General features: G+C 50.3%; 1 protein-coding gene across 1 annotated transcript in view; it reads right to left on the bottom strand.

Annotated features, from left to right (window-relative positions):
• Nucleotides 1-1,962: 1,962 nt before the first annotated feature.
• Nucleotides 1,963-25,748, bottom strand: part of Itgb5 (integrin subunit beta 5) — a 117,360-nt gene continuing 93,574 nt past the window's right edge. Inside the window, exons 11-15 of the mRNA XM_021184827.3 lie at nt 10,712-10,934; nt 6,903-7,003; nt 4,491-4,610; nt 3,230-3,396; nt 1,963-2,455 (exon numbers count right to left, since the gene is read on the bottom strand). Of these exons, the coding sequence (XP_021040486.1) occupies nt 2,360-2,455; nt 3,230-3,396; nt 4,491-4,610; nt 6,903-7,003; nt 10,712-10,934 (707 nt within the window). The 3' untranslated portion in view covers nt 1,963-2,359. The remainder of the gene's footprint in view (nt 2,456-3,229; nt 3,397-4,490; nt 4,611-6,902; nt 7,004-10,711; nt 10,935-25,748) is intronic.

Below are 25,748 nucleotides of genomic sequence, written 5' to 3'. Positions count from 1 at the left end.
GGGCCACAGTATCCCAGCTTATGTCAAGAACTTCCAGCAGGGGGCAGCAGGACACCACTAGGCATGTCTTCCTCTTGGTGTCACTGTGAAAACACACCTAATAACCTAGGCATTGGGCGGAAACGGGGAGTGGTAACCCTGAGCGTTAATCTGTGGCTGAAGAGTGTCAAGTGCTCACAGGTCTGCCTATAGAAAGCGAGATTTGAACACGTTAGCACAAGGTCTCCAGGAGACCCATAATAAATAGAAGAAAACCTAAGTTTTTCCATGGTCGTCATCCCCCCCCCTCCCCCCCGTTTAGAAAGTCTCAAAGCCATCATTTTGTCTTATATATTTGTAAAGGGACTTATGGTCTCCAAGTTCCACAAGAGGAAGGACACTCAGAATCGGTTCTCTTTATCCCACACAGCCAGCATTCACCCTAAAGCAGGCCAATCACAAAAGAGAAATCTGGTCCAATGCTCAGCCTAGGCTTGAAGTGTTGCACTGACAGAAACCTTTAGCGAGGGGCTGAGATGCTCAACAGTTAAGATTACTGCCTCCTCTTGCACAGGATCCAGGTTCAGTCTCCAGAACACACATCATGATGGCTCACAACAGACTGTAACTCTAGTTCCCAGGGACCACATTTAACGCCCTCTTCTGGCCTCTGTGGGTACCAGACACACGTGTTGTGTTCAGACACACATGCAAGCTAAACACAATTTTTTTTAAAAAAGTCAATTTTTCAAAAACAAAACATTAATGAGTAAGACATTGTGAGCCCAGGGCTTAGCATCACAAGGGCCTCAGCTCGCCTGACCCTCAGCAACCCACTTCCCTTTCCAGAGCCTGCCTACTCTTCTATACTCAAAGCAATGGGTCAGGAGGCTACTGGGAGCCACTTATCTCTGAAGGGAATCTAAAGAGAGTAATGGCTCTGCGGGAAACGGTAGCTGAGATGAACTCAGGCTCTGGGCCTGGGTGGGATGTAAGGGCTCGATGAAGGAAGGTGTTGGTCTGAGTCTATTATTTACACAGTGTCTTAGGGTCTATATTCCTGTACCAACATCATGACCAAGAAGCAATTTGGGGAGAAAAGGGTTTATTCAGCTTACACTCCCACATTACTATTCATCACCAAACGAAGTCAGAATAGGAACTCATAGAATAGTCAGGCAGGAACTTGGAGGCAGGAGCGGATGCAGAGGCCATGGAGGGGTGCTGCTTACTGCACTACTTACTTCCCCTGGCTTGCTCAGCTTGCTTTCTTATAAAACCCAGGACTACCAACCCAGGGATGGCACCACCCACAATGGGCTGGGCCCGCCCGCCATGCTCACTAATTGAGAAAATGCCTTACACCTGGATCTCACGGAGGCATTTCCTCAATGGAGGCTCCTTTCTCTGTGAGAACTCCAGCTCATGTCAAGTTGACACACAAAACCAGCCAGTGCACACAGCATAAGAAACACTTTGTGCGAGCCACGCCCCTCCACTCACTGGCATCTGCACCATCTATTCCTACCTAGCTTTACTAATGCAGGACATAGGTGGGAAACACGTGTGGTCTGGACAGTGTCTATCTAGAACTCTAAGCAACACCAGGGAGGCCCCGTGGTACCTGCTCAGCACCATAATTACCCAAGCACATCAGGGAGCCCGGCTCCAGAGTATTGGTCTGGCTCAAGTCCTGTCCCTGATAAAGTGTATGGACATGCCAGTCTCTACTGGGGCCACTCAAGACCGCTCAGAAAAGGAGGTGCATGCCCGAATGTACAAAGCCAACACAAAGTTGCTTGGTTTCCATCCTTACTTTTTCATTCCCAGTCTTTTCATTACAAAAGCACTAAACAAACACAGCCCGGAGGGCAAAACTTAACATTTGCAAGGCATGTACTTTTCAACAAGCAACTCCCCAATTCTACCACCAACACCCACAGATGCCAGGCAGACAGCCCTCAGGGAACCAGTAATCAGATCTACACCAGAAATGCGTGACCTTTTTATTTCATAGAAAAAAAAACGATCAACTGGAAAAAGCCAGGCTGCGCGCTAGCTTTGCACACACAGACTCTTCCGGATACCTTGTCTGGCCCAGCAGGGAAGAGGGCAGCCAGGCCTTCAGCGGTTCATGGAGACAGCAAGCTGGAGGCGGCAGAGGGGAGGCTGAGAACACCAGAAGTCTCCTTGCTTTCCCTGGCTTGGAGCAAAGTGGCCCCACGTGCCTGTGGCCCGCTGTGTGGCTACCAGGTCCCTTAGGGCTCAATGGAGGGCATCTCCATTATCCATGCGTGCCTAGCTAGTGTGAGCAAATGGTTCAGGTAGTCCAAGACACGCCAGTCTTTGTCCTTTGTCCCTCTCTGGCCATCCAGGAGCCTCAGTCCACTGAGCCATTGTAGGATTTGTTGAACTTGTTGAAGGCGAAATCGACAGTGTGTGTGGAGATGGGCTTTCTGTACAGGGGGTTTGAGGCCTGCGAGCACAAGAGAGGAGAGCACACGTGTTAGTTCAGCCTCAGGCCCATCCAGCACCTGCAGGGATGCCTGCTTCTGACTTGTTCTGTGCTCAGGGGGAATCCCTTTCCTTCTCTGAGCTCTTACTTTTCATCTGTGAAATACAGGGCTTAGGCAGAAAGCCCCAGAAGTCCCCTGGAACCTGAACAGACAGGCTCTTAACTCTGGGGAGCCAGGGGTACTTCCCCTGAGCTCTGTGCTGAGCCTGCGTGTGCCCGGGGCAGAGGGCTTGCTCATGTGACCATCCAACCAGGCCTGAGAGCTCGAACTTTTTTCTTGGGTTCCGTCTCTGTGTCTGTCCAACTCCCCACTGAGCCTGCCTCTGGCGCTTCACCCTCAGCAGTCCCAACATGCACCATGATCTGAACGCCCCTCGCGTCTTCCAGGTGTGTATTCTCCTATCCAGTACTGAAGGTGTTGATTCTTCATGGTTGGTAGGTCGGTTTGTTTGCTCTGTGATACTGAGGATTGAGCCCAGAGCCCTGCGCATGCTAGGCAAGCACACTACCACTGAACTACACTCAAAATTTGGTCATTTATTTCCAGACAAGGGCTTGGTAAGTAACCCAGGCTAGCTTTGAACTTCAAACTCCTGTCTCAGCCTCCAAAGCAGCTGGGATTATAGGTGACTACTACCACACCTAGCTCTTTTTGTTTGTTTGTTTGATTGATTATTTTTAGCCTTTGACCCTGGCTCTACGCCAGCAACCTCTTTTTTAACCACCCCCTCTTACCATTTCATAACGGGCCCTGGAGCGCTCACTTTGGAACTTGGCAAACTCTCGGCGGTCGTGGATGGTGACGAGCAGCTTCCAGATGGCCAGGAGTGCCATCCCAATCAGGAGGATGCTGCCAACCACAGCCAGCAGGATGGTCATGGCATTGGGGGCACTTCCACATTCTGGAAGGGACCAGGAGATGGGTGGGCAGAGCTGTCAGCATCCTGGTTATGTCCAAGGTGAAAGGTTGCTCCCTCCCTTCTGTCCGTCCCCCTTCATGTTGCCTCAGTGAGACTGAAAGCTGAGCTAGGTCTCCCCAAGGAACAGACAGAGTCAGAGAATTCAGTCACTTTTTCAATGTCACACAGCCAAGCCGTGACAGAAATGAGGCCCCTGTTCAATGGCTATACCTCTATTGGGCTGTGTCCCAGAGGCTCAAGCCTAGCCCACCTCCAGGGCAGGAGGCTTCAGGAACAAACCAGGCAGGCAGGAGGTAGCATGCACCATTTCCGAAAGGCCTGGTCTGAGGGCAGGCATTTCTGAGCCCTTAGCAAAGAGTGCTAAGGAGCAAATGTGCTTATTTCTAAGCAAAGACAGGGCTTGAAAGCAAGGCCTCAAAGCCACAGGCAAGTGCCCTGGGTTGGTGCTACACTTCCTGTATCTGGCCTAGAAAGGCATTACAGTGTTTGGGGCATTGGGCTCAACTTGCAAATTGGGCTTTGTGACCTGGACTCTACAAACCTTTTTCTACTCCCTCCTCCAATCCAAAAACTGAAATGGCTGGAGTCCCAGTCACTCTGAGGCACAGGCGTTAGTCCTGGTGCCCAGAACAAACATAAGATAGAATTGAGCAGGCGGCAGGGAGGAATGCTAGGCCCAGAGCTCCGTCTGCTCTTGGAATCTCCACTGAGGAAAATAGCAGCAGCCAGACAGACTGGATAATCCTCAACTTAAGGGACCCCCTAGCTGCCCTGGTGGAGCAGCTGCCTTGCACCTTGCAAAACCTTTTAGCTCAGTACGCAAGGCTTCCTCCACAGTAAGCCCCCACAGCATCGTTCCCAAAGCCCCACTGCCCCAGCCTCAGCCCTCTGCTAGTGTGCTCCACACACATACTTTGAGATGGAGTCTCAAGTAGCCCAGGCTGGCTTTTAAATGGCCTGAATCTCTCATCTCCCCGTCTTTACCTTCCAGAGTGCTGGGTTCACAGGCTTGCACCACCACAAAGGGACTGACACAAGAAACCGGGCCGAGGATGGTCCCTCAGACTCTCACGTACCTGGCTCCCGGAGGACCGTCAAGTTGGACCTCCCATTGGGCAGTTCTGTGTAGCTGAACATCATAACGCAGTCCTTAGCAGTTTTGTAGAAGCAAAGCACAGCTTCCTGGTCATCTTTGACTAGGAGAGAAGCAAGCAGAGACACCCTAAGCATCTCTCTGGGTAGCACTAGAACCACTCATGGATGGGGTTGGAAGCCAAGCCCCGCAGGAAAAGATGGGAGACTCCAAGAGGCCACAGGGCTTTAAAAGGAGCTCAGATTTCTAACATCAAGATCACAGACCCAGGGCTGAGCTTATTGATTTGGGGACATGTGGATCCCATCAGGATTGTCAATCCTCTGAAGTGTTAGCTAGTGGTGACATGAACTAAAAGAAGTCTCCAATGGTTAGGAGTGGACATGGTTGAACAGAACTGGATGCCGCAGGCCTGAGTGAGTGTCTGCTTTTGGAACCTGGCCCAGTCTGCCAGACTGAGTTGACTAAAGAGGACCAGAGGTCGCTCTTCCTTGAGAGCTAGAACTCAAGGTGTGAGGCTTTGAGGATGGAAGGCTGCTGTGTGGTGGTGCTCCACACTGTCGGAGATCAGGCCATTCAATGGCCAGCTTTGTATATAACAGGTCTCACTCCTGACAAACCCCTTCCTTGGCTGTCATAATCCTCCTCTCTCCCCACACTGCCCTTGACCCTGTCCTGTCCACGTACCAGGTCCCCAGAAAAGGGTTTTAGGACTGATCTTTAGGAGGCAAAGAGGTTGGAGAAAGGGAAGTTAGGCCGCAGGGGTACAACCATCAAAAACCACAGCCACACGTCAATGCTGCGACACTAAATGTGTTTCCTTTCCTATCTTTTCAACAGGCGCTTCAGCTAGGAAGTAGATGGACACCTGGCGTGGTTCCCAAACATGATGGCCCAACTGTTTTCTCAGTCCCCCTCAGACTTAGTGAGAGCGTATTTTTAAAAGCACAAGGAAGAACTGGATGCCACGGCACCCAATTATAATCCCAGTACTTGGGAGTCTAAGACAGGAGGATGGAAACTTTGAAGTGGGATATATAGTGAGAAAAATATAAAAATAGGAACAAAATAATAAGGCTGGGCCTGGCGGTGCACAGTTTTAATCCTGGCACCCAAGAGGCAGAGACGGGTGGGTCTCTGTGAGCTGGAGGCCAGCTCAGTCTACATAGTGACTTCCAGGCCAGCCAGGACTCCCATAGTGAGACCTTGCCTTGAAAATAAGTAAAGAAGCAAGCAAACAAACAAGTAAATAAATAAGGAAAGAAGGAAAGCCTGTCTAGGGGCAGGCGGTGACTTAGACGCATACTTCTCTGCAGATACCTGGTGGTGGGTCGGGTAGGAAGAAGCTGTCCCACACAGGACAGGCTTGTTTGTGGGGGGTGGGAAGGGGACCCTTCTTTCCTCACTACATGTGCTTCATGAAAAAATAGCTCAGCCAGGCCCTGGAGAGCAAGCCATGGAAAGAGCAAAAGGCTGGGATGGGAGGGGCTGCAAAGAATTCCCAACTCCCCAGAGTCTGGCAGGAGGCTGGCCACATGGTAAACGCTCACTGAATGTTCGTGAGATAAATGGACTCAGCAGACTTCAATGCTATGTGACCGGGCCAAGCAGTCCATCAAAACCAGGGAAGAGGAAGCAAGAATCTATAAAGAGAGACTCCAGGACCAAGGCAGACAAAGCCAGGGCCGGGAGTTTACAGCAGCTGGGGGTCAAGGCAGAGGGCAAGTCTGCTAGTACTGGCGAGCCTTGGTTGAAATTTCTCTCTTCAGATATGCAGTCCCTTAGGAACTGCTTAATCATTTCAAAATGTGGCCAATTTAGGAAACTCACAATGTTGTACCACCACCCAAAAATGTCTACATGTGCTGTCTACATCCAATCTCACACCCCCTCTTCCTATGCTTTCTCAATTGGCATTGCCTACTGTAGACATTGCTTAGTATCTATATTCTTCTTCTCCCTAGCTTCTTTACTTAGCCCAATATTTTGGAGGCTCATACACATTATAATACCAGTGCTCTGCCTCTTTGTTTTGTGGCAAGATAATATCTCATTATGGATACATACTATACGTTTGCTTTACCATTCATCAGTTAATGACCATTACAATCAACACCATAATCATTTACATAAAAACCAGCCCCAAATCTTCAGGTCATGACTGTGTGCTGATTCTATGGGCAGCTTTTTGGGCAGCCTCCAAACTAAGAGTCCTGCCAATAACATGCAAGTGTCTCACCCCAGAGTCCCCTTGGGGAGTCAGCAATCGTGCCAAGGAAGCTACACCAGGCTAAACTCAAGGCTGAGACCATTCACTCCTTAGGGAAGGAAAAAAATCCTAGATGCCTGACAAGATCCAGAGAGACAGCTGTCCATAGTTCTGCAGGGCACTCACCGATGGTGTCTACCCACGTGATCACCTCATCTTTGCACTGGTGGTGGCAGGTCTGGTTGTCAGGTTTCCCCTGGTGAAGCAGCAAGCATTCGACACAATCCCTGAGAAAATCAAGGTGGTCGTTAGCCACTGTACGTTGTCCCAAAGGCTCAGCTGTACTCCGTAAGTCTGACTTTGGGGACATGATGCCCGTGACATCTTGCTGGTGTTAAAAGGAAGCTCTAGGGCCTCAGGGAGATATACATGAGTTTAGAGATGTATCTGATATACTGGTCAATTTGCCACCTGCAGACATTCCCAATGCTGACAGCAGGAACCAAGCCAAATCCATCTGCACCCTACTATAGTGAACTGGCCGAGGAGTCAGCTCTGTGGAAGAGGTTTCCAGGGCTTAAAAGTTACTCCTGGCCCACGGAGGAGCCTCTGCACTCATGGGTCCAGTGTTTGAAGACCTTGTGTTACTTCAGGATCCCCATCTGTCATTCTCTGGACAAGGCTCAGTGAGCCACAATGCCTGGGCCCAACTGCAACCCTAAGAGCTGACCTCTAGGGTGGGGCTTCCTGGCAGTTCTGGTGCCGGGAAGAACCTGATGCCACTGTCTGGGTACCCTGGGCTCCAACCCCATCCCCATACAGAGTTTATCTGTCAGTGTCCTTCAGGGCACACTGGCCACTTATGTGGTGATAGTCTATACTAAAGCTGGTACATCTTATAACAGAGACCTTCTCGGGGCTGGTGAGATGGCTCAGCGGGTAAGAGCACTGACTGCTCTTCCAAAGGTCCTGAGTTCAAATCCCAGCGACCACATGGTGGCTCACAACCATCCGTAATGAGATCTGACGCCCTCTTCTGGAATGTCTAAAGACAGCTACAGTGTACTTACATATGATAAATAAATAAATCTTTAAAAAAACAAAAAAAAACCCAGAAACCTTCTCTAGGAAACACAAGGAACCAAAAAGAAACCACCAAAGCTGCTGTTAAAATCTAAGAAGCCGGGTGGTGGTGGTGCACGCTTTTAATCCCAGCATTTGGGAGGCAGAGGCAGGTGGATTTCTGAGTTCAAGGCCAGCCTGGTCTACAGAGTGAGTTCCAGGACAGCCAGGGCTACACAGAGAAACCCTGTCTCACCCCCCCCACCCCACCCCCCCAAAAAAAATCTGTAAGAGAGAAAAGGTCCCTGCCTCCTTGGGAAGACCAGGGTTGTGCCATGGGACAAGCAAACTCCAGGGCGGAGTTAGTAGTGTCAAGTAACACAGGGGACTCTGGGAAAGTGGCACTGAGAGGTCTAAAGACATGAGAGGGGGTTAAGCAGGGGAGGTACCCTAACACTAAAGTGATGGGTATCCCCATAAAACCGATGGGGATCAAAACAGCTGGGTGTCCAGAAAGTTCCCTGGTTCCAGAGGGAAGCCACATACAACTATCCGACTGAAGTTATATTTCCAGCACAGGAGCTGGGCACCTTGACCTTGGGGCAGGAGGGAGCGCCATCACAGTAGAGCTATTTTCCAGAGGAAAGGCCTAGGAGAAGCAGATCAGGGCCCCTCCTGGAGTCTTGCCTCCCAGACATGCTCTGAACCACTTCTGGACACCAACAAGGACTGGACAGTGGGTAGATCATGAAGAGAGAGGGCCACGACTTTCTCAAGAAGACACTGATATGCTTAGGAGTCTAACTGTTCCAGAGCTAGTGGCAAACCCTCCTATCCTGGGCTGATCTTATGAAGATGCTCCATAGAGTTGCAGCTAGGCAGTACGGCTCATAACTATCTCCCATCTTGTATGGTCCCTTCTCCCCCGGCCCCTCCCCTCAGGGTAGGCAGGCTTGGCCAGCGGCCAGAAAGGGGTGGTCTCATCTCTGGTCATTCATGCTTGCTGGACCTTCCGATTGACAAAGGAAGCCTGCTTCCGGCTGGCTGGAATCAACAGCTTCCCTCAGACACGCTGCTGCATCACAATTCCAGGTCACCTCTAGGACACCCTCCACCAACCCACATGGATACAGCAGCCTAGAGCTGAGCCCCCTGTGCGGGGGGAAAGCCGAGAACGCACTGTAGTTACATAGGAAAGCACGTCTACCCCTTTACACAAATAAGCCGCTCCGCTCGCTCACAGAGATTTTTGTTCAAGGCATGTTAATTAAAATCAGCTGGAGCCGGATGTGACCTCACCGAAGTGAAGGGTGTGTTTGGTTAGTTCTAGAACTTGAGGGATGAAGGACCAAAGAAAGTGGTCAAAACCTCTCAGAAAACAGCGAGTAGGAAAATGGCCTAAGATTCCATGATCAAAAGAACTTAGGAAAAAAGGGGAGGGAGGGAGGAAGGTAGGTAAAGAGAAAGAGAAGGAAGAGGAAAAAGAAACAAGTTTGCATTAGACCATGAGAGAGAGGTCAGTGTGGTCCAGGGATAGATGAGAAGGGCCAGTCCCTATCTCTGGGCCTTCCTAGTGCTTGCTTTTCCCTGTGGCCTTTTAACTGCCCAAGACAACCCCACAGGAAGGTAGGGGAGGCTTCCTCTCCTTTTACTGACTCCAGTGTGCTGCCCTAGCTCAGCCCACCCGCATGAGCCTCATGTGCCCTGAGCAGCAGGAGGGAGCAACACTGGCTGGAAGCCTTGGGGGCTGGAGGGTGGGGGTGGGGGAGACCCTTGGCCACAACCTGCTGACTAGGGCTGTGATTCCAGTCACACAGGCATGGTGCCTGGCCACTCCCTGCCTATCTTGTCTCTCCATCTGGAGGCAGGTTCAGCTGCCCTCGCCCAGGGTTCTCTGTGGCACCTGGCCAGGGAGGGTCAGGCCATTTAGAGTGCTAGAAAGCACAGCTGACCAGCCACAACTGCAGGCTCTGCGCGCATCGGCTCACTTCATTATCAGCCTGGCCAGACATTTGCAGGGGGAAATCTGCCAAAAGAAAATCACACACTTGTGCTCCTCCGCCAAGGAGTAACACTGCCTGTATGGCCACTTGTTTCTGTTTGGTGCCCGGCTTCCCCCCGCTGCCTGCCTGGCTCCTCAGCTCCAATGATGACACAGCTGTTATCCAGCAAGTTCTGGCAGCCAACAACAGGCATGCCTGTGCTCCAGGCATCACTGTGGCTTGACTCTTACAACTGACCTTTGTTGCTCTCCAAAGCGGAGGACGGTCATCAGGCTGTGTGACCCGACCCAGCGCTGAGCCAGTGTCTGCAGCCTAGACAACCTCTACATCCGTCCGTCCTGCTCTATTATCAGTATAAATAGAGCAGAAGAATCCAAAGCCCCCACACTCGCTACAGGCATCCCTATCTAGGTCGGCTCCTTTCCATCCTATTTGCCTTTTGATTACAGTCTGTTTAATGCCGCAGTTCCCACAGGCCTGATCTATGAAGCATTGTTTGGGAGATGTTCTGTGGAGGACCGTAGTCACTCGGAGAAGGATGCACACCACGTCCTCCCCCACCCCCTTTTCTTGAGCAAACTATAGCATGCTCAAGGCTCTGAAGGTGCTGTTGCATCTGAACCCAGCACCAGGTCTGTCTCATTCCCTGCTGTCACTCTGCAAACTCTAAACTTGCTCAGACTGGATCAGTGATGTTGCTTTTTGTGGACTATTTTACCTTTTCCTCTGCCGATCCTCTCTTCCTCTCCACAACCACCAAATGACAGCATTTCATAGCTAGTGCTTTGGCGACTGTTAGTACAAGTTCTGTTTGGCAGTCAGGCTGTATATAAATGGGAGAGGTTAGGCAGCAAGCACAAGAGGCTGTCTAGGGAGGGCTGCCTGATGAAAGACAGACCTGGGCTTGAGGGTGGAAGAGCAGGCCCTTACCTCTTAGAGCTGCAAGCATCCGGGCAGGTTGGGCACTTCTCACACGTCTCCCCAAAGGCTCCAGGCTCTGTGCACTGGCACTGCCCACAGACACAACGGCCTCGGTCACTGCAGATCTGCCCATCCTTGGCCCTGCATGTGCTGACGTCTGTTGAGCAGTTACAATTGTCCCCAATGTAACCTGCGTGGCATTTGCATTCTCCACAGTGACACTCTCCGTGGCCTGAAAGGACACACACCTGCATCAGTCAGGACCTGATGGTCTTTCTATATGATGGACACATCCTCCCCGCCCCCCACCCCGTGCCTGCCATGTGCCAGGGAGAGGAATCCTACAGAGACTGAGGCACAGCAAGGGCCTGATAAGACCACAGGATAATCCACGTGACCTGGCAGGGTATAGACTGTTGCTATTAAATGGTCCAGTCCCTGGCCAAGCTATGGCACAAAACCAGAAAAGCTTCCTGATTCAGTAGATTTGTGAAAATAGTCTCCCATTATGTCCACACCAGAAACTGAATATCGGGAGGCAAAGCTACCCGAGATTAGGCAGAGCAGCCTCTTCTGGACAGTCCGATTGGGCCCTAAACCTACCTACAAGGTTCATACAACAGAACCCCCAGGGGCTTGGGGGGTGACTACAGAAGGAGGCTAAGGGACATCAGAAGCAAGACACTCTGCAGCTGGCATGCAAGATAACCAAGAAATGCAAGGAAACTTTGCTCTAGGGGAGCAACTGGGGAGACCTACCACCTCCAGGGATGTGAGGGAGTACAACTCCTGCACCCTGACTTCAGCCAGAGGAAACAAACTTGGGACTTTCTGACCTCCCGACAGCTTGAATGCATAAAACATATGGTGATTTGTTACAGGCCCAAGCAAAACTGAGCCGGCCACACTTCCTGAGTCCTAGCAAGATGTTGACTTCCAGCTCTGACCCTGAGGCCCCGCCTTTGGGGTGGGTTGGGGGTGGTGAGGGAAGGCTCCGGAGCCTCAGCCCTCACTGGTACTCAAGCATTCTCACTTGTATTCACACCTGGCACTGACTGTGGTGCCGTCGGCTCCATCCATTCTCACAGTAACCCACGAGGCAGGTGCATTATTCATTTTATGAGACACGATACTGGGTGGTGCCGCCGTACCCCTTTAATCTCCACTCTTGGGAGGCAGAGGCAGGTGGACCTCTGAGTTTGAGGCCAGCTTGGTCTATAGAATGAGTTCCAGGACAGCCAGGGCTACACAGAGAGACCCTGTCTTAATCACCCCTTCCCCGCTAAAGGCACTCTTGAATGAAACTGACTCATAGAAGAGACAGCTCACAGAAGGTCACCCAGTGAGCTGCAGTAGAGCCCAGTCAGCTCGGTGTATCTGGTCTAAACTACTCTGCTGTCTCCTACAGCAGGTTTAGCCATCATGACAGCCTACCGGGGGCAACCTCACTCTCCTTGCTGGATGGGTCCTGTCCCCAGCCTGTCAGGGAGGAGGTGTAATAGAAATTAAATTCTACTGCAACTGTCATGTGCTTGCCAAAAGCAGACTCTGAGGATAGAAGCAGCTCTCCTCCAAATGTCCTCTGAAACTGTCCTGGCTAGACCCTGGCCCTGCAATCGCACATAGCTAAGGGTATTACAGACATTGTGTCCTTGAGAACTGGAAGGTCAACCGTCTCCAGCAGAGGTTTGCTGTTACCCCCTGGTATAAGAATGCCTGCAGTGGGAAGAAGGAGCTGAAGCACGTCCACAAAACGCACTCTGCTTGGCCTGGGACTCTGCTTTGGCAGCCCCAGCAATCTGTCTCAGCAGGGCTTTCCTTCCCCAGCTTGTTTCAGGGGGATGCTGTAAGCAACAGATTGGATGCTGTTCGCTTGTTCTCTCTACTGGGCTCCCCTAGTCACCTCTGTTGGATGGCCAAAGGGCCCAGTTTGATGATGGTTTTGCTGTCTGTCTGCGACTTGTTGCTTGTTCTTTTCGCTTGCTAGATCCCTAGCAAATGCAGTCCAATCAAAACAAGAAGAAGTATGGCTGTTGTATCTCGTTGTTAGGAACAGGGAGGCGTTGCCTCGAGGTTCTACAGGCCTCAAGTGTAGTGTCATTGTCACTGCCTGGAGCTGGGCATAACTAACGCGAGTGTCCTGAAAAGCACGGATACTGGCTCCTCTGGGGATCTCAATTTTTCAAGTGCTATAAATGGCTCACTCTTCCTAAGGCTCACTTTCATTTGTGTGTCTCTCTGGGTAGCTACATGCACGTGTGTCCACTGGTCCAGAAGAGAGGGTGTCACAGCCCTCAGAGATGGACTTGGCAGGCTGTTATAAGCCTCCTGACATGCGTGCTGGGAATTGGAGTTTGTTCTGCAATAACAGCATGTGTTCTTAACTACTGAACACTCTGTCTCTGTCTCTCTCTCACTCTGTCTCTCTCTCTCTGTCTCTCTCTCACTCTCTCTCTCTAAGTGGCTCATTTTAAAGGCTGACTGTTTTAGCAGCGTATCTTCCTCATTGGTGCCTGTTGCTAAGGCTGACATCATCAAGAAAAGCAGGAGATTGAATGTACTGAGTGTCCACCCACAGGTGAGTTCAAGACTGGAGAGCAGAGCTTTGGAAGTCATCACAGTGGGGCTCAGCAGTGAATTCACCTCCATTTTGGAGTTGGCTATTCTGACACTGGATCCCAGCATGCTCCTGGCCACTGATGAATCTGCTCCACAATATAGGTTAGGACCTAACTTTAGAGAGGCTATAGCCACTCAACTTCCTGGCCCTCTTCTTCTGGCTTATCTTCTCTGCAGTGCACACAACCTACCAGAGACAGGAAGGGGACCATCTGGAGTGTCCCTGTGTACCAACACTCCTTCATATCATAGTGTCTCCACTCACTCTGGGGCTCCAAGCCACAGGGCATTTCACAGGCTGTGCTGAGGCATACGGCCAGGCCTCTGGGAAGGGAAGAATGCCAGGCAGGCTGAGAGGAGGCGGAGGAACTCACGGCCCACACCACACAGTAGCTGGCATGTGATGTGGCCGCCACAGGAACACGCCCGTACAAGGTCACAGTCACACGGGATTCAGGATGACAACTGTCTCCCCACCAGCATGTGACCAGCACTACTTTGGGACCTGAGCAATGGCTACCCCCCACTGGAGTCTTCAAAGATGAAATGGATCTAACATACATAAACCCCTCACTTTTGCTCCAGGGACTGTGTTGGTCAAGAGCCTAGCTTAAATTGAAGTAGTTTATGGCTAGAGACAACCTTCATCTGATATTTCTTTATGGGAAATGTGCAGAAAGGGTAAAGAGTGTGGCATGAGTATCCAGACACTTGGCCATACTCCACCAGTTGGCACCACGTTTGGCTTTATCATATCTATCCATTCATCATATATAGTTTTAAAAATTAATCTCGGGATCTACTTTAGGGGGCAACTTTCTGTTTTCATTTTCTGCTTAGAGACATGCATTTACTAAGTTGCCCAACCTGTCTTGAATCCATACAATCCTCCCAGGCAGGCCTTGGATCCTCGCACCTCAATTACCTGAGTAGCTGGTTCCGCCAGAGAGCAATGTACAAGATGGCTCTGACCCCTTCCAATAGTTCACACATCACAACCCTCCAGAAAGCAAGGGCGTCAGAGCCACAGAAGGCATGGCTGCTGCTGTATTTTCCAGCTTGAGGAACTGTAAGCTGAGATCTAACTTCCTTTCTGCCTCTGGTTTTGGCAGCACTGCAAAGCGATCCACATGCAACTTCAAGCAGTATCCCAAAGCATCGACATTTTGGAGCTGTGCACTACTCCATGGGTGGGTTTGGGGTGCAGTGTGTGTGTTCAAGGGAAGGGGACCTTGATTTTCCGGTGACCACACATCTACGTGCAAAGGTCTTCTTGCTGTAAAATGGGTATGCTCAGTAGTGGTGCCTGGAGCTCTGTACCCCCAACCACAAAGGCTGAGTAGCAAGGAAGCCCCACTTGTTTGTGAGCACATCTGATACCTTGAGGGTCCCAGAGCTCCAAACACCCAGCACAATGCCACGCTAGATCCAAAGAGCAAGAGAGCACCTAGGGAGTCTGAAGAGATGACTCAGCAGTTAAGAGCACTGACTGCTCTTCCGAAGGTCCTGAGTTCAAATCCCAGCAACCACATGGTGGTTCACAACCATCTGTAACAAGAACTGATGCCTTCTGCTGGTGTGTCTGAGGATAGCTACAGTGTACATACATATAATAAATAAATAAATAAATCTTTAAACGAGAGCTAAATGTACAAAGCTAAATGTAATGCTCTTGCCCCTAGAGCAAGAGTCAAGAGTCAGTGGAAGATAGCACAGGAGAGATCACCACAGGCTCTTGGAGGAAACAAGATCCACCAGAGTCACAGTGTCCAGGAAGCATCTCCCATCCCCAATGCAGCACAGACTCGGCAAGCAAATACAGCAGCTGTAGAGGAGAGTGCGAAGAGCCCAGTCTACCTGAGAAAGAGCTGGGAACAGGTGAGAGGCTGCGACACAGCAAACCTCTACACGTGGCCGTTTGGTCTCCTTATTTGAGTACTCCAAAGCAAACGTAAAGAAAACCAGATGAGGAAGGACTGCCAAGGCCTGTACTTGATGACATTGTGGAGGCCACCAATGTTCATGTCCTTAAGGGATCCTAGTCCCCAGTGGAGACTCTAGTAGGTATAGTTTGGTGGTCATCTGACTGCTCACTGCCTTTTAAAGACAGCAAAAGAGCGAGGGAGGTGGTTTAGTGGTACAGCCTTTGCCTAACATGCACAGAGCCTTGCTTCCATCTCCAGCACCACACATCAAACACAAAGCTAAATGTAACCAGGCGAAGATGTGGCACCCCCCACTGTGTCCTTCACACTGGATGCTGTTCCTAACTAATAATAGGGATCTTTCCCAGGGAGGTGGGCTGGGCCCCAGCATCTGCAACATAGCACCACAAAGTAATACTGGTAGTGACTGGTAGCAGCAGGCATCTTGACAACTGCCTGTCATCTTGACTCAAAGTTTCCCAGTGTCCATTAAAACTATAACCTGCCCAACATCATCAGCACCTTACAGATCTGATACATTGTATCCTTATTGGAATGTCTGCCCTTAGACACCATTGACATCTTAGTATCTGTGCACCCTTGTCCTCTCCTAGCCATAGGAACACATGTATTAAAGTGACAAGAGACATTTGGCTCCTGCTCCCAGGATCAATAAAACCATCAATTGCCAGTGTTATAGGGCCCAGAGGACTTAAAGTGAAGTCTCTTCATCAAAAAGTCAAGTCAAGCCGGGCGGTGGTGGCGCACGCCTTTAATCCCAGCACTTGGGAGGCAGAGGCAGGTGGATTTCTGAGTTCGAGGCCAACCTGGTCTACAAAGTGAGTTCCAGGACAGCCAGAGCTACACAGAGAAACCCTGTCTTGAGGAAGAAAAAAAAAAAAAAAGTCGAGTCAATGGACTAGAGATATGGCTCAGGGGTTGTTAAGAGCACTGACTGTTCTTCCAGAGGTCCTGGTTCAGTTGCCAGCGACCACATGGTGGCTTACAACCATCAGATGCCTTCCTCTAGTGTGTCTGAAGACAGCTATAGTGTATTCATATAAATAAATGAATTAAAAAAAAAGTCAAACCAAATTATAATGCTATCAAGACAGGACACTGAATTCAATGATGCCTGTTTAATATCATGCAGACATAAATATGTTTTCATCACACAGACAGGGAATATTAGGGACAGTGGCGCACTGCCAGGAATGGCTACACATGTAACTTACAATCAGCACCTCCTTTGTCAGAATGATTGGCAGCTAAATGAACAGGAAGTTGTAAATGTGCTTGTTTATACAGAATTCACCAAACAGTGCTTGTGTGGGCTGGCAGCCAAGTCTCCCTGCCTCTTTCTACTACAGAATATTGGCTATTCAGAGGCCTGGGCTAGAGTTGGGGAGCCAGTGGCCTGAGGCCTGGGCTAGCGTTGGGGAGCCAGTGGCCTGACAGGCAATGCGGGGCAGTGAGAGGAAGCTCAGCACTGATGCTTCATGAAGGTGGAGAAGATCGAGGGGGAGGGTATCAATGGGGTCCCAGGACGAGGTCCAGCAGGCAGGCAGGCAAGCCTGTGGGGCTGTGAGCACAGACATCTCCCACAGGCAAGCTGGACAAGACAGGACAGGAAGGAAACATGAGGATTGCAGAGCTTTCTTCTGAAAGGAGGAGGTTTGGGAAACCGCTCTGGGGAGAAATAGAGGTGTGGAAACTCTAAAGGAATCACAGGCAGACTGGCAGAGAGAAGACGACTGAGGCCAAGGCTGTGCCTCTGTAATATGCCCTGCAGGGCGGAGCTGAAGATGCCGAAAAAGTAAAGGGAGAATGGGCTGGACCAAGTTCAAATCCTCCCTGTGCACTGTGACCTTGAAGAAGCCTCTAAACTCCTGGAATGTGTTTCCTTTCCTGTCAGTAAGAATAACACTGTATGGCAATGCCCTAAAAAATACCTGCCCTTATGCAAGGGAAGCCTGCGACATGGTCTATGGCCCATGGCGTGCCCTGGAAATGAGACAGAAATGCCTGCCCCAAACAGTGGGGCTTGGATAGAAGGGAGAGCTATGAGGCAGACACTGAGGACTTTAGGAAACAGGGTGATTGTGTCAGAGACAAGAAAAGTAGAGGATCTGACAGCGGGGCAGCACCACCTTGAAGGATGGAAGGAGTAAAGAGCGGAGAGCTGTGGACTGCAGGCGTCCCCGAGCAGAGAGGAGGCGCCCAGCCTCCCTAGGCCTACTCCACGATCACAGAGACATCACTCTCAGGACAAGCAAGGGTGGGGCTGGCCATGAAGAGACATATGACCCAGGCAGGGGACTCTGAAACATCTAGATCTTGAGGCAGCGGTCGGAAGGATTCTGGGGTCAGATTCTAGCCTGCACCCTAGTCTGCCTTACGTCTTGGCTCTTTATTTCTAAGTGAGGCTAGTAGAAACGGCTCCTTACCAGGCAGTCCTGTGAGGTAAGCCTACCTGTAGGCTTCAACATGCTTGGCATTCAGTAAGCACCGCCTTCCTCACTCCTATTGTTGCTGTCACGCTAGAGGGAGGCTTCATGACAACTTGATGGAAGGCCTCCAAAGCTGGAAGTTCCCACGGGTTACCTGATCCACGCCCAAGCTGGGGTGCAAAGGACCTACACTGCCTTCGAGCACCAGGGCCTGGTGGAGCTGCTGAACCTCAGCCAGGAAGTCTAGGCAGAGTGGCTGACAACGCAAAGGCCCATTGGGCCCCGCCTGAGGAGTTCTCTGGTGTCCTCATCATCGGCATATCCAAACTTGAATATACACATACATTTTGAATCAGCAAAGAAGGAAGGCAAGCCTGGCTGTCCTCAGTTCCAGGCCCAGAAAGGCAGCCCCCACTCTACTTCACCACAGGCTGGGCTTTCCGAGTCTGGAAGACAGTGGGCTTGAGGGAAGAAAGGACCATCTCAATGGAGAAACTGAGAATGGCTCTCACCCTCTCAGACTCAACTGCGAAGAGTCCCAAGCAGGCAGAAGTCACAATCTTGGGGGTACAAACCACCTCTCCCAAAAACAGCTCCCCTTTAGTTTTAGAATCTACTGGCTCCCTTCCCCAGGGAGGCCATTCTGGCCGTGGGAAGGCTGAAGGGAAGATGGCCCTCAGCCTGGAAGGGTGCTTGCTTCATTTCTCTTCAAGGTCTTCCCTACCTCCCTCCACCCAAACATCTCACCCTCATGTGTATACACACCCACTACCTGCCCATGGCTGTGCCTCCTCTCCCCTCACAGCCCGAGGTTGAGGTCACCTTCCTTCAGATGCCCTCTCTGCCACAGCTGTACCTCAGCTTTCAATGCCTCACAGTCCCTCTTAGCTTCAGAACAGGCGACATAAACAGGAAGGGGTTAAAGAAGCATAGGACGTATGTGAGCTGGGGGACCTGGTTCATCCCAAGTAAATTCCCTGGCACCTCAAGTCCGCCCTCACTTCTGTTCCAGGCATCTGAGTGAAACTTTGGGCAGGGGTGGAGTTCTCCAGCAACTGTCATGAGAACAGAGTACCAAGATGGCAGCTTTGTGTGGTATAGAGTGTGTGTGTATGTGTGTGTGTTTGCGCACACACATGTGTGCGTGAATCTGTCTGTCTGTCCTGCAATGCTCATAATCTCTTCCTCTGTGCCTGTGGGAAGGGAGACTTAGGAAGCCTCTGCACTCCAGCATCCTGACACTCTGATGCCAGACTGTGCAGTCTTCTCAGGTGAACTGACTCTGTGCCCAGACACACACTCAGGACTCTATTTGGGACTTTGAACAGGAAGGGGAAATCTCTTCGGAGACATACTATTCCTGTTGACAAACAAGCTAGAGTTATGTAATTGACCCTCGCTGTCCTCGTGAGCCCCTGGCTGGCCAGGGTGTCTCCTCCTACTCTGACCTACTCGGCTGTTCAACACTTCCCCTCCACACACAGACCTTAGTTACAGAAAGAGCCAAGACAGAGGACTTCTGAGATGCTCGGGATGTCCCTAGCTCCCTCGGAGGGCTCTCAGCTGCAACTAGATAAACTGCTGGCAACATTATTTCCTTCCCAGCAACTCCTGAGCTCCGGGCAGCCTCCCCTATGGGGAAGCACAGCACAGCTAGCTGATTTAAGCCAGCCCCACTGAGAGAGTCCTGCTGAGACCCAAACTCTCCAATCCCCCCTCTGAAGCCCAGAGGCTGGACTCGAGTGCCTGGCCCATCCTTAGCAATCTTTACCTACTTCCTGGCTCTGACCAGAACAGTGCCTTTCACACACACACACACACACACACACACACACACACACACACACAGAGAGAGAGAGAGAGAGAGAGAGAGAGAGAGAGAGAGAGATGGTCTGACTGAGACCCACTGAGATTAGGCCATGGGAATCTCCTCAGAACGGGTGACAGGATCCTGGCAATCTGCCAGAGCTACACCTAGACCTGGATTGCTTCCCAAAGGTGCTCGTGTTTAAGGCTTGTTCTCCAGGTTGGCACAACAGGGACAGAGTGGGACCTAGTGGAAGGCAGTTAGGTCACCAGGGGTATGCCCTTAAAGGGAATGTTGGGATTTTGGCTCCCACCCCTGACAAGGCCTGAGGCCCCTCATGCTACCTCAACACAGGAGAGAAGGAATGAACCTGAAATTCCCAAAACCATGGCCAAAACCCTGCTTTTCTCCTCTTATATTGCTTTCTTCAGGCATCTTGTCACAGCGATGGAAACCTAACACAACTAGATACTACTCTATGCAATGTACACACATTTCCTTACTCTGCCCAAGAACTCTCCGTAATGAGTACAGTCACTACCCTGATTTCAACAGGTGTGGGAAATGAAAAACAGAGTGGCCAAGTAAGTTCGCCATAGCTCTACAGTAGGCAGATGGCAGAGACACGGACCACATTTGCTTGACTCGAGTCTACTGTCTGGCTCTGGGATATAGTTCGGTGGTAGAACACTTGGTTATAGGAGTCTATACTTTTTCTTTGTTTATTTAAGATGGTGTCTCATCGTGTATCCCTGGCTGTCCTGGAACTTACAGACATCCACCTGTCTCTACCTCTCAAGCACTGGGATTAAGAACTTGTACCACCATACCCAGCATAGGGGGTCTGTGTTCTAGAGTATGTCCTCTCTGGGAAGGGCAATCACGATTGATAATTAGCCTAAGGAAATTCAAGGTCTGATATCATAAAGATGGTGTAGACCCGTGCACAAACCTGGCTCATTTCACCAGAGGCACTAAGCCAGTCTTGGCCTGCCTGATCTTCTCTGTTGAACAGGACTAGCTGGCCGAGCTGCTGGCTTCTCCACCACCATAGCTGTTGCTGATGTGTGACTTGGGCCCTGGGCCGGGAGGCCAGCAGGCCTCTGGTTAATGAAGCCTCTGATTTAGAGAGAATGGAGGATGGAGAGCATCCAACTTAGCAGGCAGCCTAGAGGGAAGGGTGGGAATGTAAGCTCCTTGGGGCTGAGGGCCGGAAGTATGAGCGGGTGGAGTGGGTGGTCAGGACCTGGCAGGAGCTTGGCATGATCCTTCAGGGCCAGGGTACCCAAGGATGAGCTCCTAGGAGCCAGGCTTCCCAGAGCACCATGCCCCATCTCAGGCAGGTCCATCCTGTGTCTGCCCCAGCTTCCACAGAACTGTCTCTGTGATCTCAACTGTAATAGGAACCAGGCAGTGCTATACACACTTCAGCTATATAGAGAGCCTTCAGTGGCTCTTCTTCCCCCTCCTCCCCTTCCCCTTCTCCCTCCTCCTCCTCAGAATATAACATCTGCATTTCCACCTCCTGCACAACTTGCAAGGAAGTCTAATGCAGGACCCCCTCCGCTCCTCCTGAAGTCATTTCACCTGCTCCTGTTTCTCTTTCTTCTTCTAACGATTTATTTTATTTTGATATACATTTGTTCTGCCCGCTTGTATATGTGTGCGTGCAAGGGTGTCAGATGCCCTGGAACTAATACTACAGACGGTTGTGAGCTGCCATGCGGATGCTGGGAATTGAACCTGGGTCCTTTGCAAGACCAGCCAGAGCTCTTAACCACTGAGCCAACTCTCCAGCCCTGATCCATCTCTTTGGGCATCTCTGGGTCTGGTTAGCCTCTCAGAGAGCCTCTTAGAGCTAACGTGAGCAGAGTTTCATTTTGGATCCATCACTCTGGCTGCAGTATGGCCAACACACAGACTGGGACAGTAGAAGCAGAGGTGGAGAAATGTTAAGCCTTCAAAGGGGGTAAGAAAAGGTCAGCAGCAGATGGATGGAGAGGCTGGGATACAGGGTAGCTTTTAGGCTTCTGCCCTGAAGTGAGACAAAAAGACCTGGGAGAGCCATGCTGAAGGGAAAAGGACAGAATTCAGCTGGGGACATACTAGAGTAAGAACATGCAAGAGGCTCCCAGAACTCAGTGATCAGTTGAGCAATTTGGGTTGTTGAAGGGGTACCCTAGAGAGAACTGGGTGAGGAACTCCCACCCTGGAGGCTGGCTAGAGACTTGAAGGTAGGTCAAGGGTATTGCCAGGACAATGGTGAAGGAGATGTGGGTTGAATCCGAACGGGACTGAGCTCAGGTCTGAGGAGAGGCAACCAACGAAGCCGGTGCCTGCAGACAGCTGTCCTGAGAGACGCGGCTGTGAACAGAGAGGGGAGATGGGAGCACACAGCTCGGTGGGAGCTCGTTTGTTCTTTCTTCCTGACCTTCCTACCCCTTTTCTCCTCCTCTCCTACTTTCTCTTCCTCACTTCAAACTGCAACATGTTTGGAAGCTGACTGGTCAGGCGTGGAAGCACACTCCTCTATTCTCTGTACTCATCTGGGAGAGGCAGGAGAGGAATCAACACAGCTTTGAGGCCAGCCTGGTCTATATAGAACATTCCAGGCCAGCAAGTGCTATGCAGTGCAGCACTGTCTCGAAAAAAAACCAACAAACAGCTGACACTTAATAAATAGGGAGAGTGTATTCCTTGCCTTTTCCTGTGCCTTACTTATCCCACGAGCCCACAGAGCAATACAAGATCAGTCTTGTATTTGTGTGTGCCCGGTGCCTAGCTACCATGGTTTCCAGCTCTCAGAAGACACTCAGGATGTGCTGCTGATGGCTGGACAGACCCTAAGTCCTGGGGGAAGACAGCCAACAACGAGCATGACAAAACACTGATCTCCAGGCTTCAGTGTGATTCTTGACAGTTAAGGTACCCCAGAGAAGAGAACGGAGGCTTCTCCTTCATTCCTTTTCCACAGACACAGTCAAACAGAAACCAAAGGCTTTGCACCCCGCTCTGTTGCCAATACAATGTTCCAATCTCCCAGCACACACATCATCTGACACTCACACACACTGATGCATTCTTGGCCTTGGGCCAGCTATCCCTGTCCTTGGCTTACTGTTGACAAAACAGTCAACTATTTTGGGGATGGTACTTCCCCAGGAGCGGCTCCCACCCTCTGCCTTTCCTGTGTCTGGACCACAAGCTCGTGTCTGAAGAGCAAACTATGATCACTCTGACAAAACCAGGATGGCACTGCTTTAAGCCACACTTCTGTAATGGAGGCTGAGACTCCATTGTTAATGGTCACAGAGTCCTTCCAAAGAGTACCATTGCCTTCCTGGCCCCTTATGTCCATGATGATAGTATCCCAGCCATGAGGGAGACAGGGGAAGTCTGCTGTGACTGATAAAATCTAACTCAAGAGAGACTTGTTTAGATAAAGACTAACTGGGCATGACTTAGAAATGTGGGGCTCAATGTAGAGTGATGGTGCTGAGGGCGGAACCAGGAATCCAGAGGTTTGGGCAAAGGGTCAAACTAGTCAAACTTAGGCAACCATGGAAGAAATGACCACAGTGCAAGTGGCAGTACAAGGCTCTTCTTTCTGGTTTGACTCTACAGTCAAGAGCCACACGGAGCAGGTGAGACAGGGTGGTACACACCTCCCAGCTGATATCTCTCTCTCTCTCTCTCTCTCTCTCTCTCTCTCTCTCTCTCTCTCTCTCTCTCTCTAATTTTAAGGAACTTTAGTCTAGGTTCTGGGCCTCAGTTTCCGCAAAGTAGATAATACATATTGACCTACTATATGCAGCCAGTTCTATTAGGAAAGTCATGCGATGTAAAACAAAGAAAACCCCCTCCTGTTTAGTGCTTACTAGTGTTGAATGCAAAACACTAGCATCCATCTATTTTCAAGGACGCAATATCCAAGTCATCAAAGAGCTTTAAAAAGCATTTATTTATTTTATGTGCATGAGTCCATGTGTGTATGTGCACAGACCAGAAGGTGGCATAGGGGGCCTCTAGAATTAGTTATAATTATTAGCTGCCAGGTGGATGCTGAGAACCAAACCCAGGCTCTCTGAAAGAGCAGCCAGTGTTCTTTACCCCCAAGCCATCTCTCCAACCTTGTAACAAGTGCTTTAAAATAGTCTCCCTCCATTATTAGGCTTGCCTGCTGCCTAAGGTCAGCTCTGTGCAATCAAGTAGCCCCTGCCTAGGACTTCCTTAGCACAGGACATGGTTGGGTTCCTTTAGACTTTGTGGGGTGGGGTTGTGGATGAGCTTAGAGGTCAATGGTAGCCCAGAAAGAGGAAGGAAAGGATCCTGGGCCATTCCAGACTCCAGGGAATACTTGAATCTCGGTGGTGCTCCAAGGGCAGTGTTCCCAGGAAGGGACACTCACCTCCAAGGACACAAAGCACCCTTACATCCTGCCCTGCCCCTGCCAATAATAGAGTGCACCGGAGTACCCAAAACCGGGACCAAAACACAAACAAACATTGGCTCGTTTCCTGAGACAGAGACGGAAACCCCATTAGGAATAACTGTTTGCACCGCCAGAGGTCTCTCAGACTTTCAAATTGAAGAAGAGTGGAAATTTTTCTAACACCATTATCCTAGGACACTTAAAGGCTAATAGCATCTATACCCATATGACAGAGACCTAAGCTTTGGCATCTTCACGGTCTCCTTAAATTTGCATCTTTAGCTTATTAAATGCCATTGTGTCTCTCTTTAGCCAAACTTCATCAGTTTACAGATCGGGCCTGAAGCTGGAAAGCAGAAGCCTGGGCTTGGGTCTTCTATTTGCATTCATCCCTTTCTCTCTCTCTCTCTCTCTCTCTCTCTCTCTCTCTCTCTCTCTCTCTCTCTCTCTTTTTCTTTTTTTTCAAGACAGGGTTTCTCTGTATAGCCCTGGCTGTCCTGGAACTCACTCTGTAGACCAGGCTGGCCTCGAACTCAGAAATCCACCTGCCTCTGCCTCCTGAGTGCTGGGATTAAAGGCGTGTGCCACCACGCCCGGCTATTATTCATCCCTTTCTAAACAGAGAGAAAAGACAGGGGAGACCCAGCGCTTAGACGTCCCATTCTCAGAATCACCAATAACCTGGCTAAGAAGTTTCTGGAAATAGGACCAGAGCAGTGAGAATTTTGTTCCCAGGAGCTGAACTCAGAGCTCAGAGCAAGGCAGGCGCCCGGTATATGGCCTGCCCCACTGCTTCTCATCTTCCAAGCTCACAGAAACATCCAGAACATGCAGGGAGAAGCTTGAGATACTTTATACGCCCACTCTTCAACCCCAGTGGAAAATTCCAGAGGCAACAAAATCTTAGAAATTCACTCATGACTCCAAGTCCTGCATCTAGAATAACACTTGGTGTAGTGGTAACCAATGCACATTAGCTGCATGTGTATCAGATTCTTATTGAACAGTAGGTAGCAGCATGCCTAAGACAAAATGAGGAAGACATGGCCGACATGTCCTTAGTGGCACAAGGTTCTTACCACCCCAGCTCTGACTTTCCCAGACAGCTTTCTCTAGGCACAAACTGCCAGAGCTGACTAGATGCAAGAGCCCCAGATCGTCTGACCACACGATGGGAAAATTGGTACTAGAGTTCTTGATGTTCTCTATTTGGAAGAAGAGGGAGCCTCTTTCATGAAGACGTGTGGGCGAGTGTCTCCGTGCGTCTATAAGGACATATATGCATATCCCTGAGTGTGCACACTCGCGCATGTGTAACCTTATTTTTAACAGTAGAATCTGAATATAACGCTCAGTGAGTTTCTGCATACACGTTTAAATATGTGAAACAATCATGATTCTCCTAGGAGCTTCTATGGAAAGCCTACAGGTCCTTTTGGGGTTAACTATGCCCCAATCTTCTTAGTTAGGGTTTCCATTGCTGAGAACAGACATGACCAAAGTAACTCTTATAAAGGACAATATTTAATTGGGGCTGGCTTATAGGTTCAGGGGTTCAGTCCATTATCATCAATGACAGGAAGTATGGCAGCATCTAGATAGGTGCTGGAGAAGAAACCAAGAGTTCTACATCTTGTTGTGAAGGCAAAGAGAAGACTACTGTCTTCCAGGCAGCTAGGAGGAGGGTCTCAAAGCCCACCCCCACAGTGACACACTTCCTCCTACAAGGCCAGACCTCCTAATAGTGCCTCTTCCTGGGTGAAGCATATTCAAACTGCCACAGTACTGTTCAAGAATTTGTCATGGAAGTTGC

Source organism: Mus caroli, unplaced genomic scaffold, assembly GCF_978045245.1.
Source record: "Mus caroli unplaced genomic scaffold, Mus_caroli_1 scaffold_17, whole genome shotgun sequence".
Classification (NCBI taxonomy): Eukaryota; Metazoa; Chordata; class Mammalia; order Rodentia; family Muridae; genus Mus; species Mus caroli.
The sequence above is the reverse complement of the archived record's forward strand: the minus strand, read 5'-3'. Positions and strand labels throughout refer to the sequence as shown.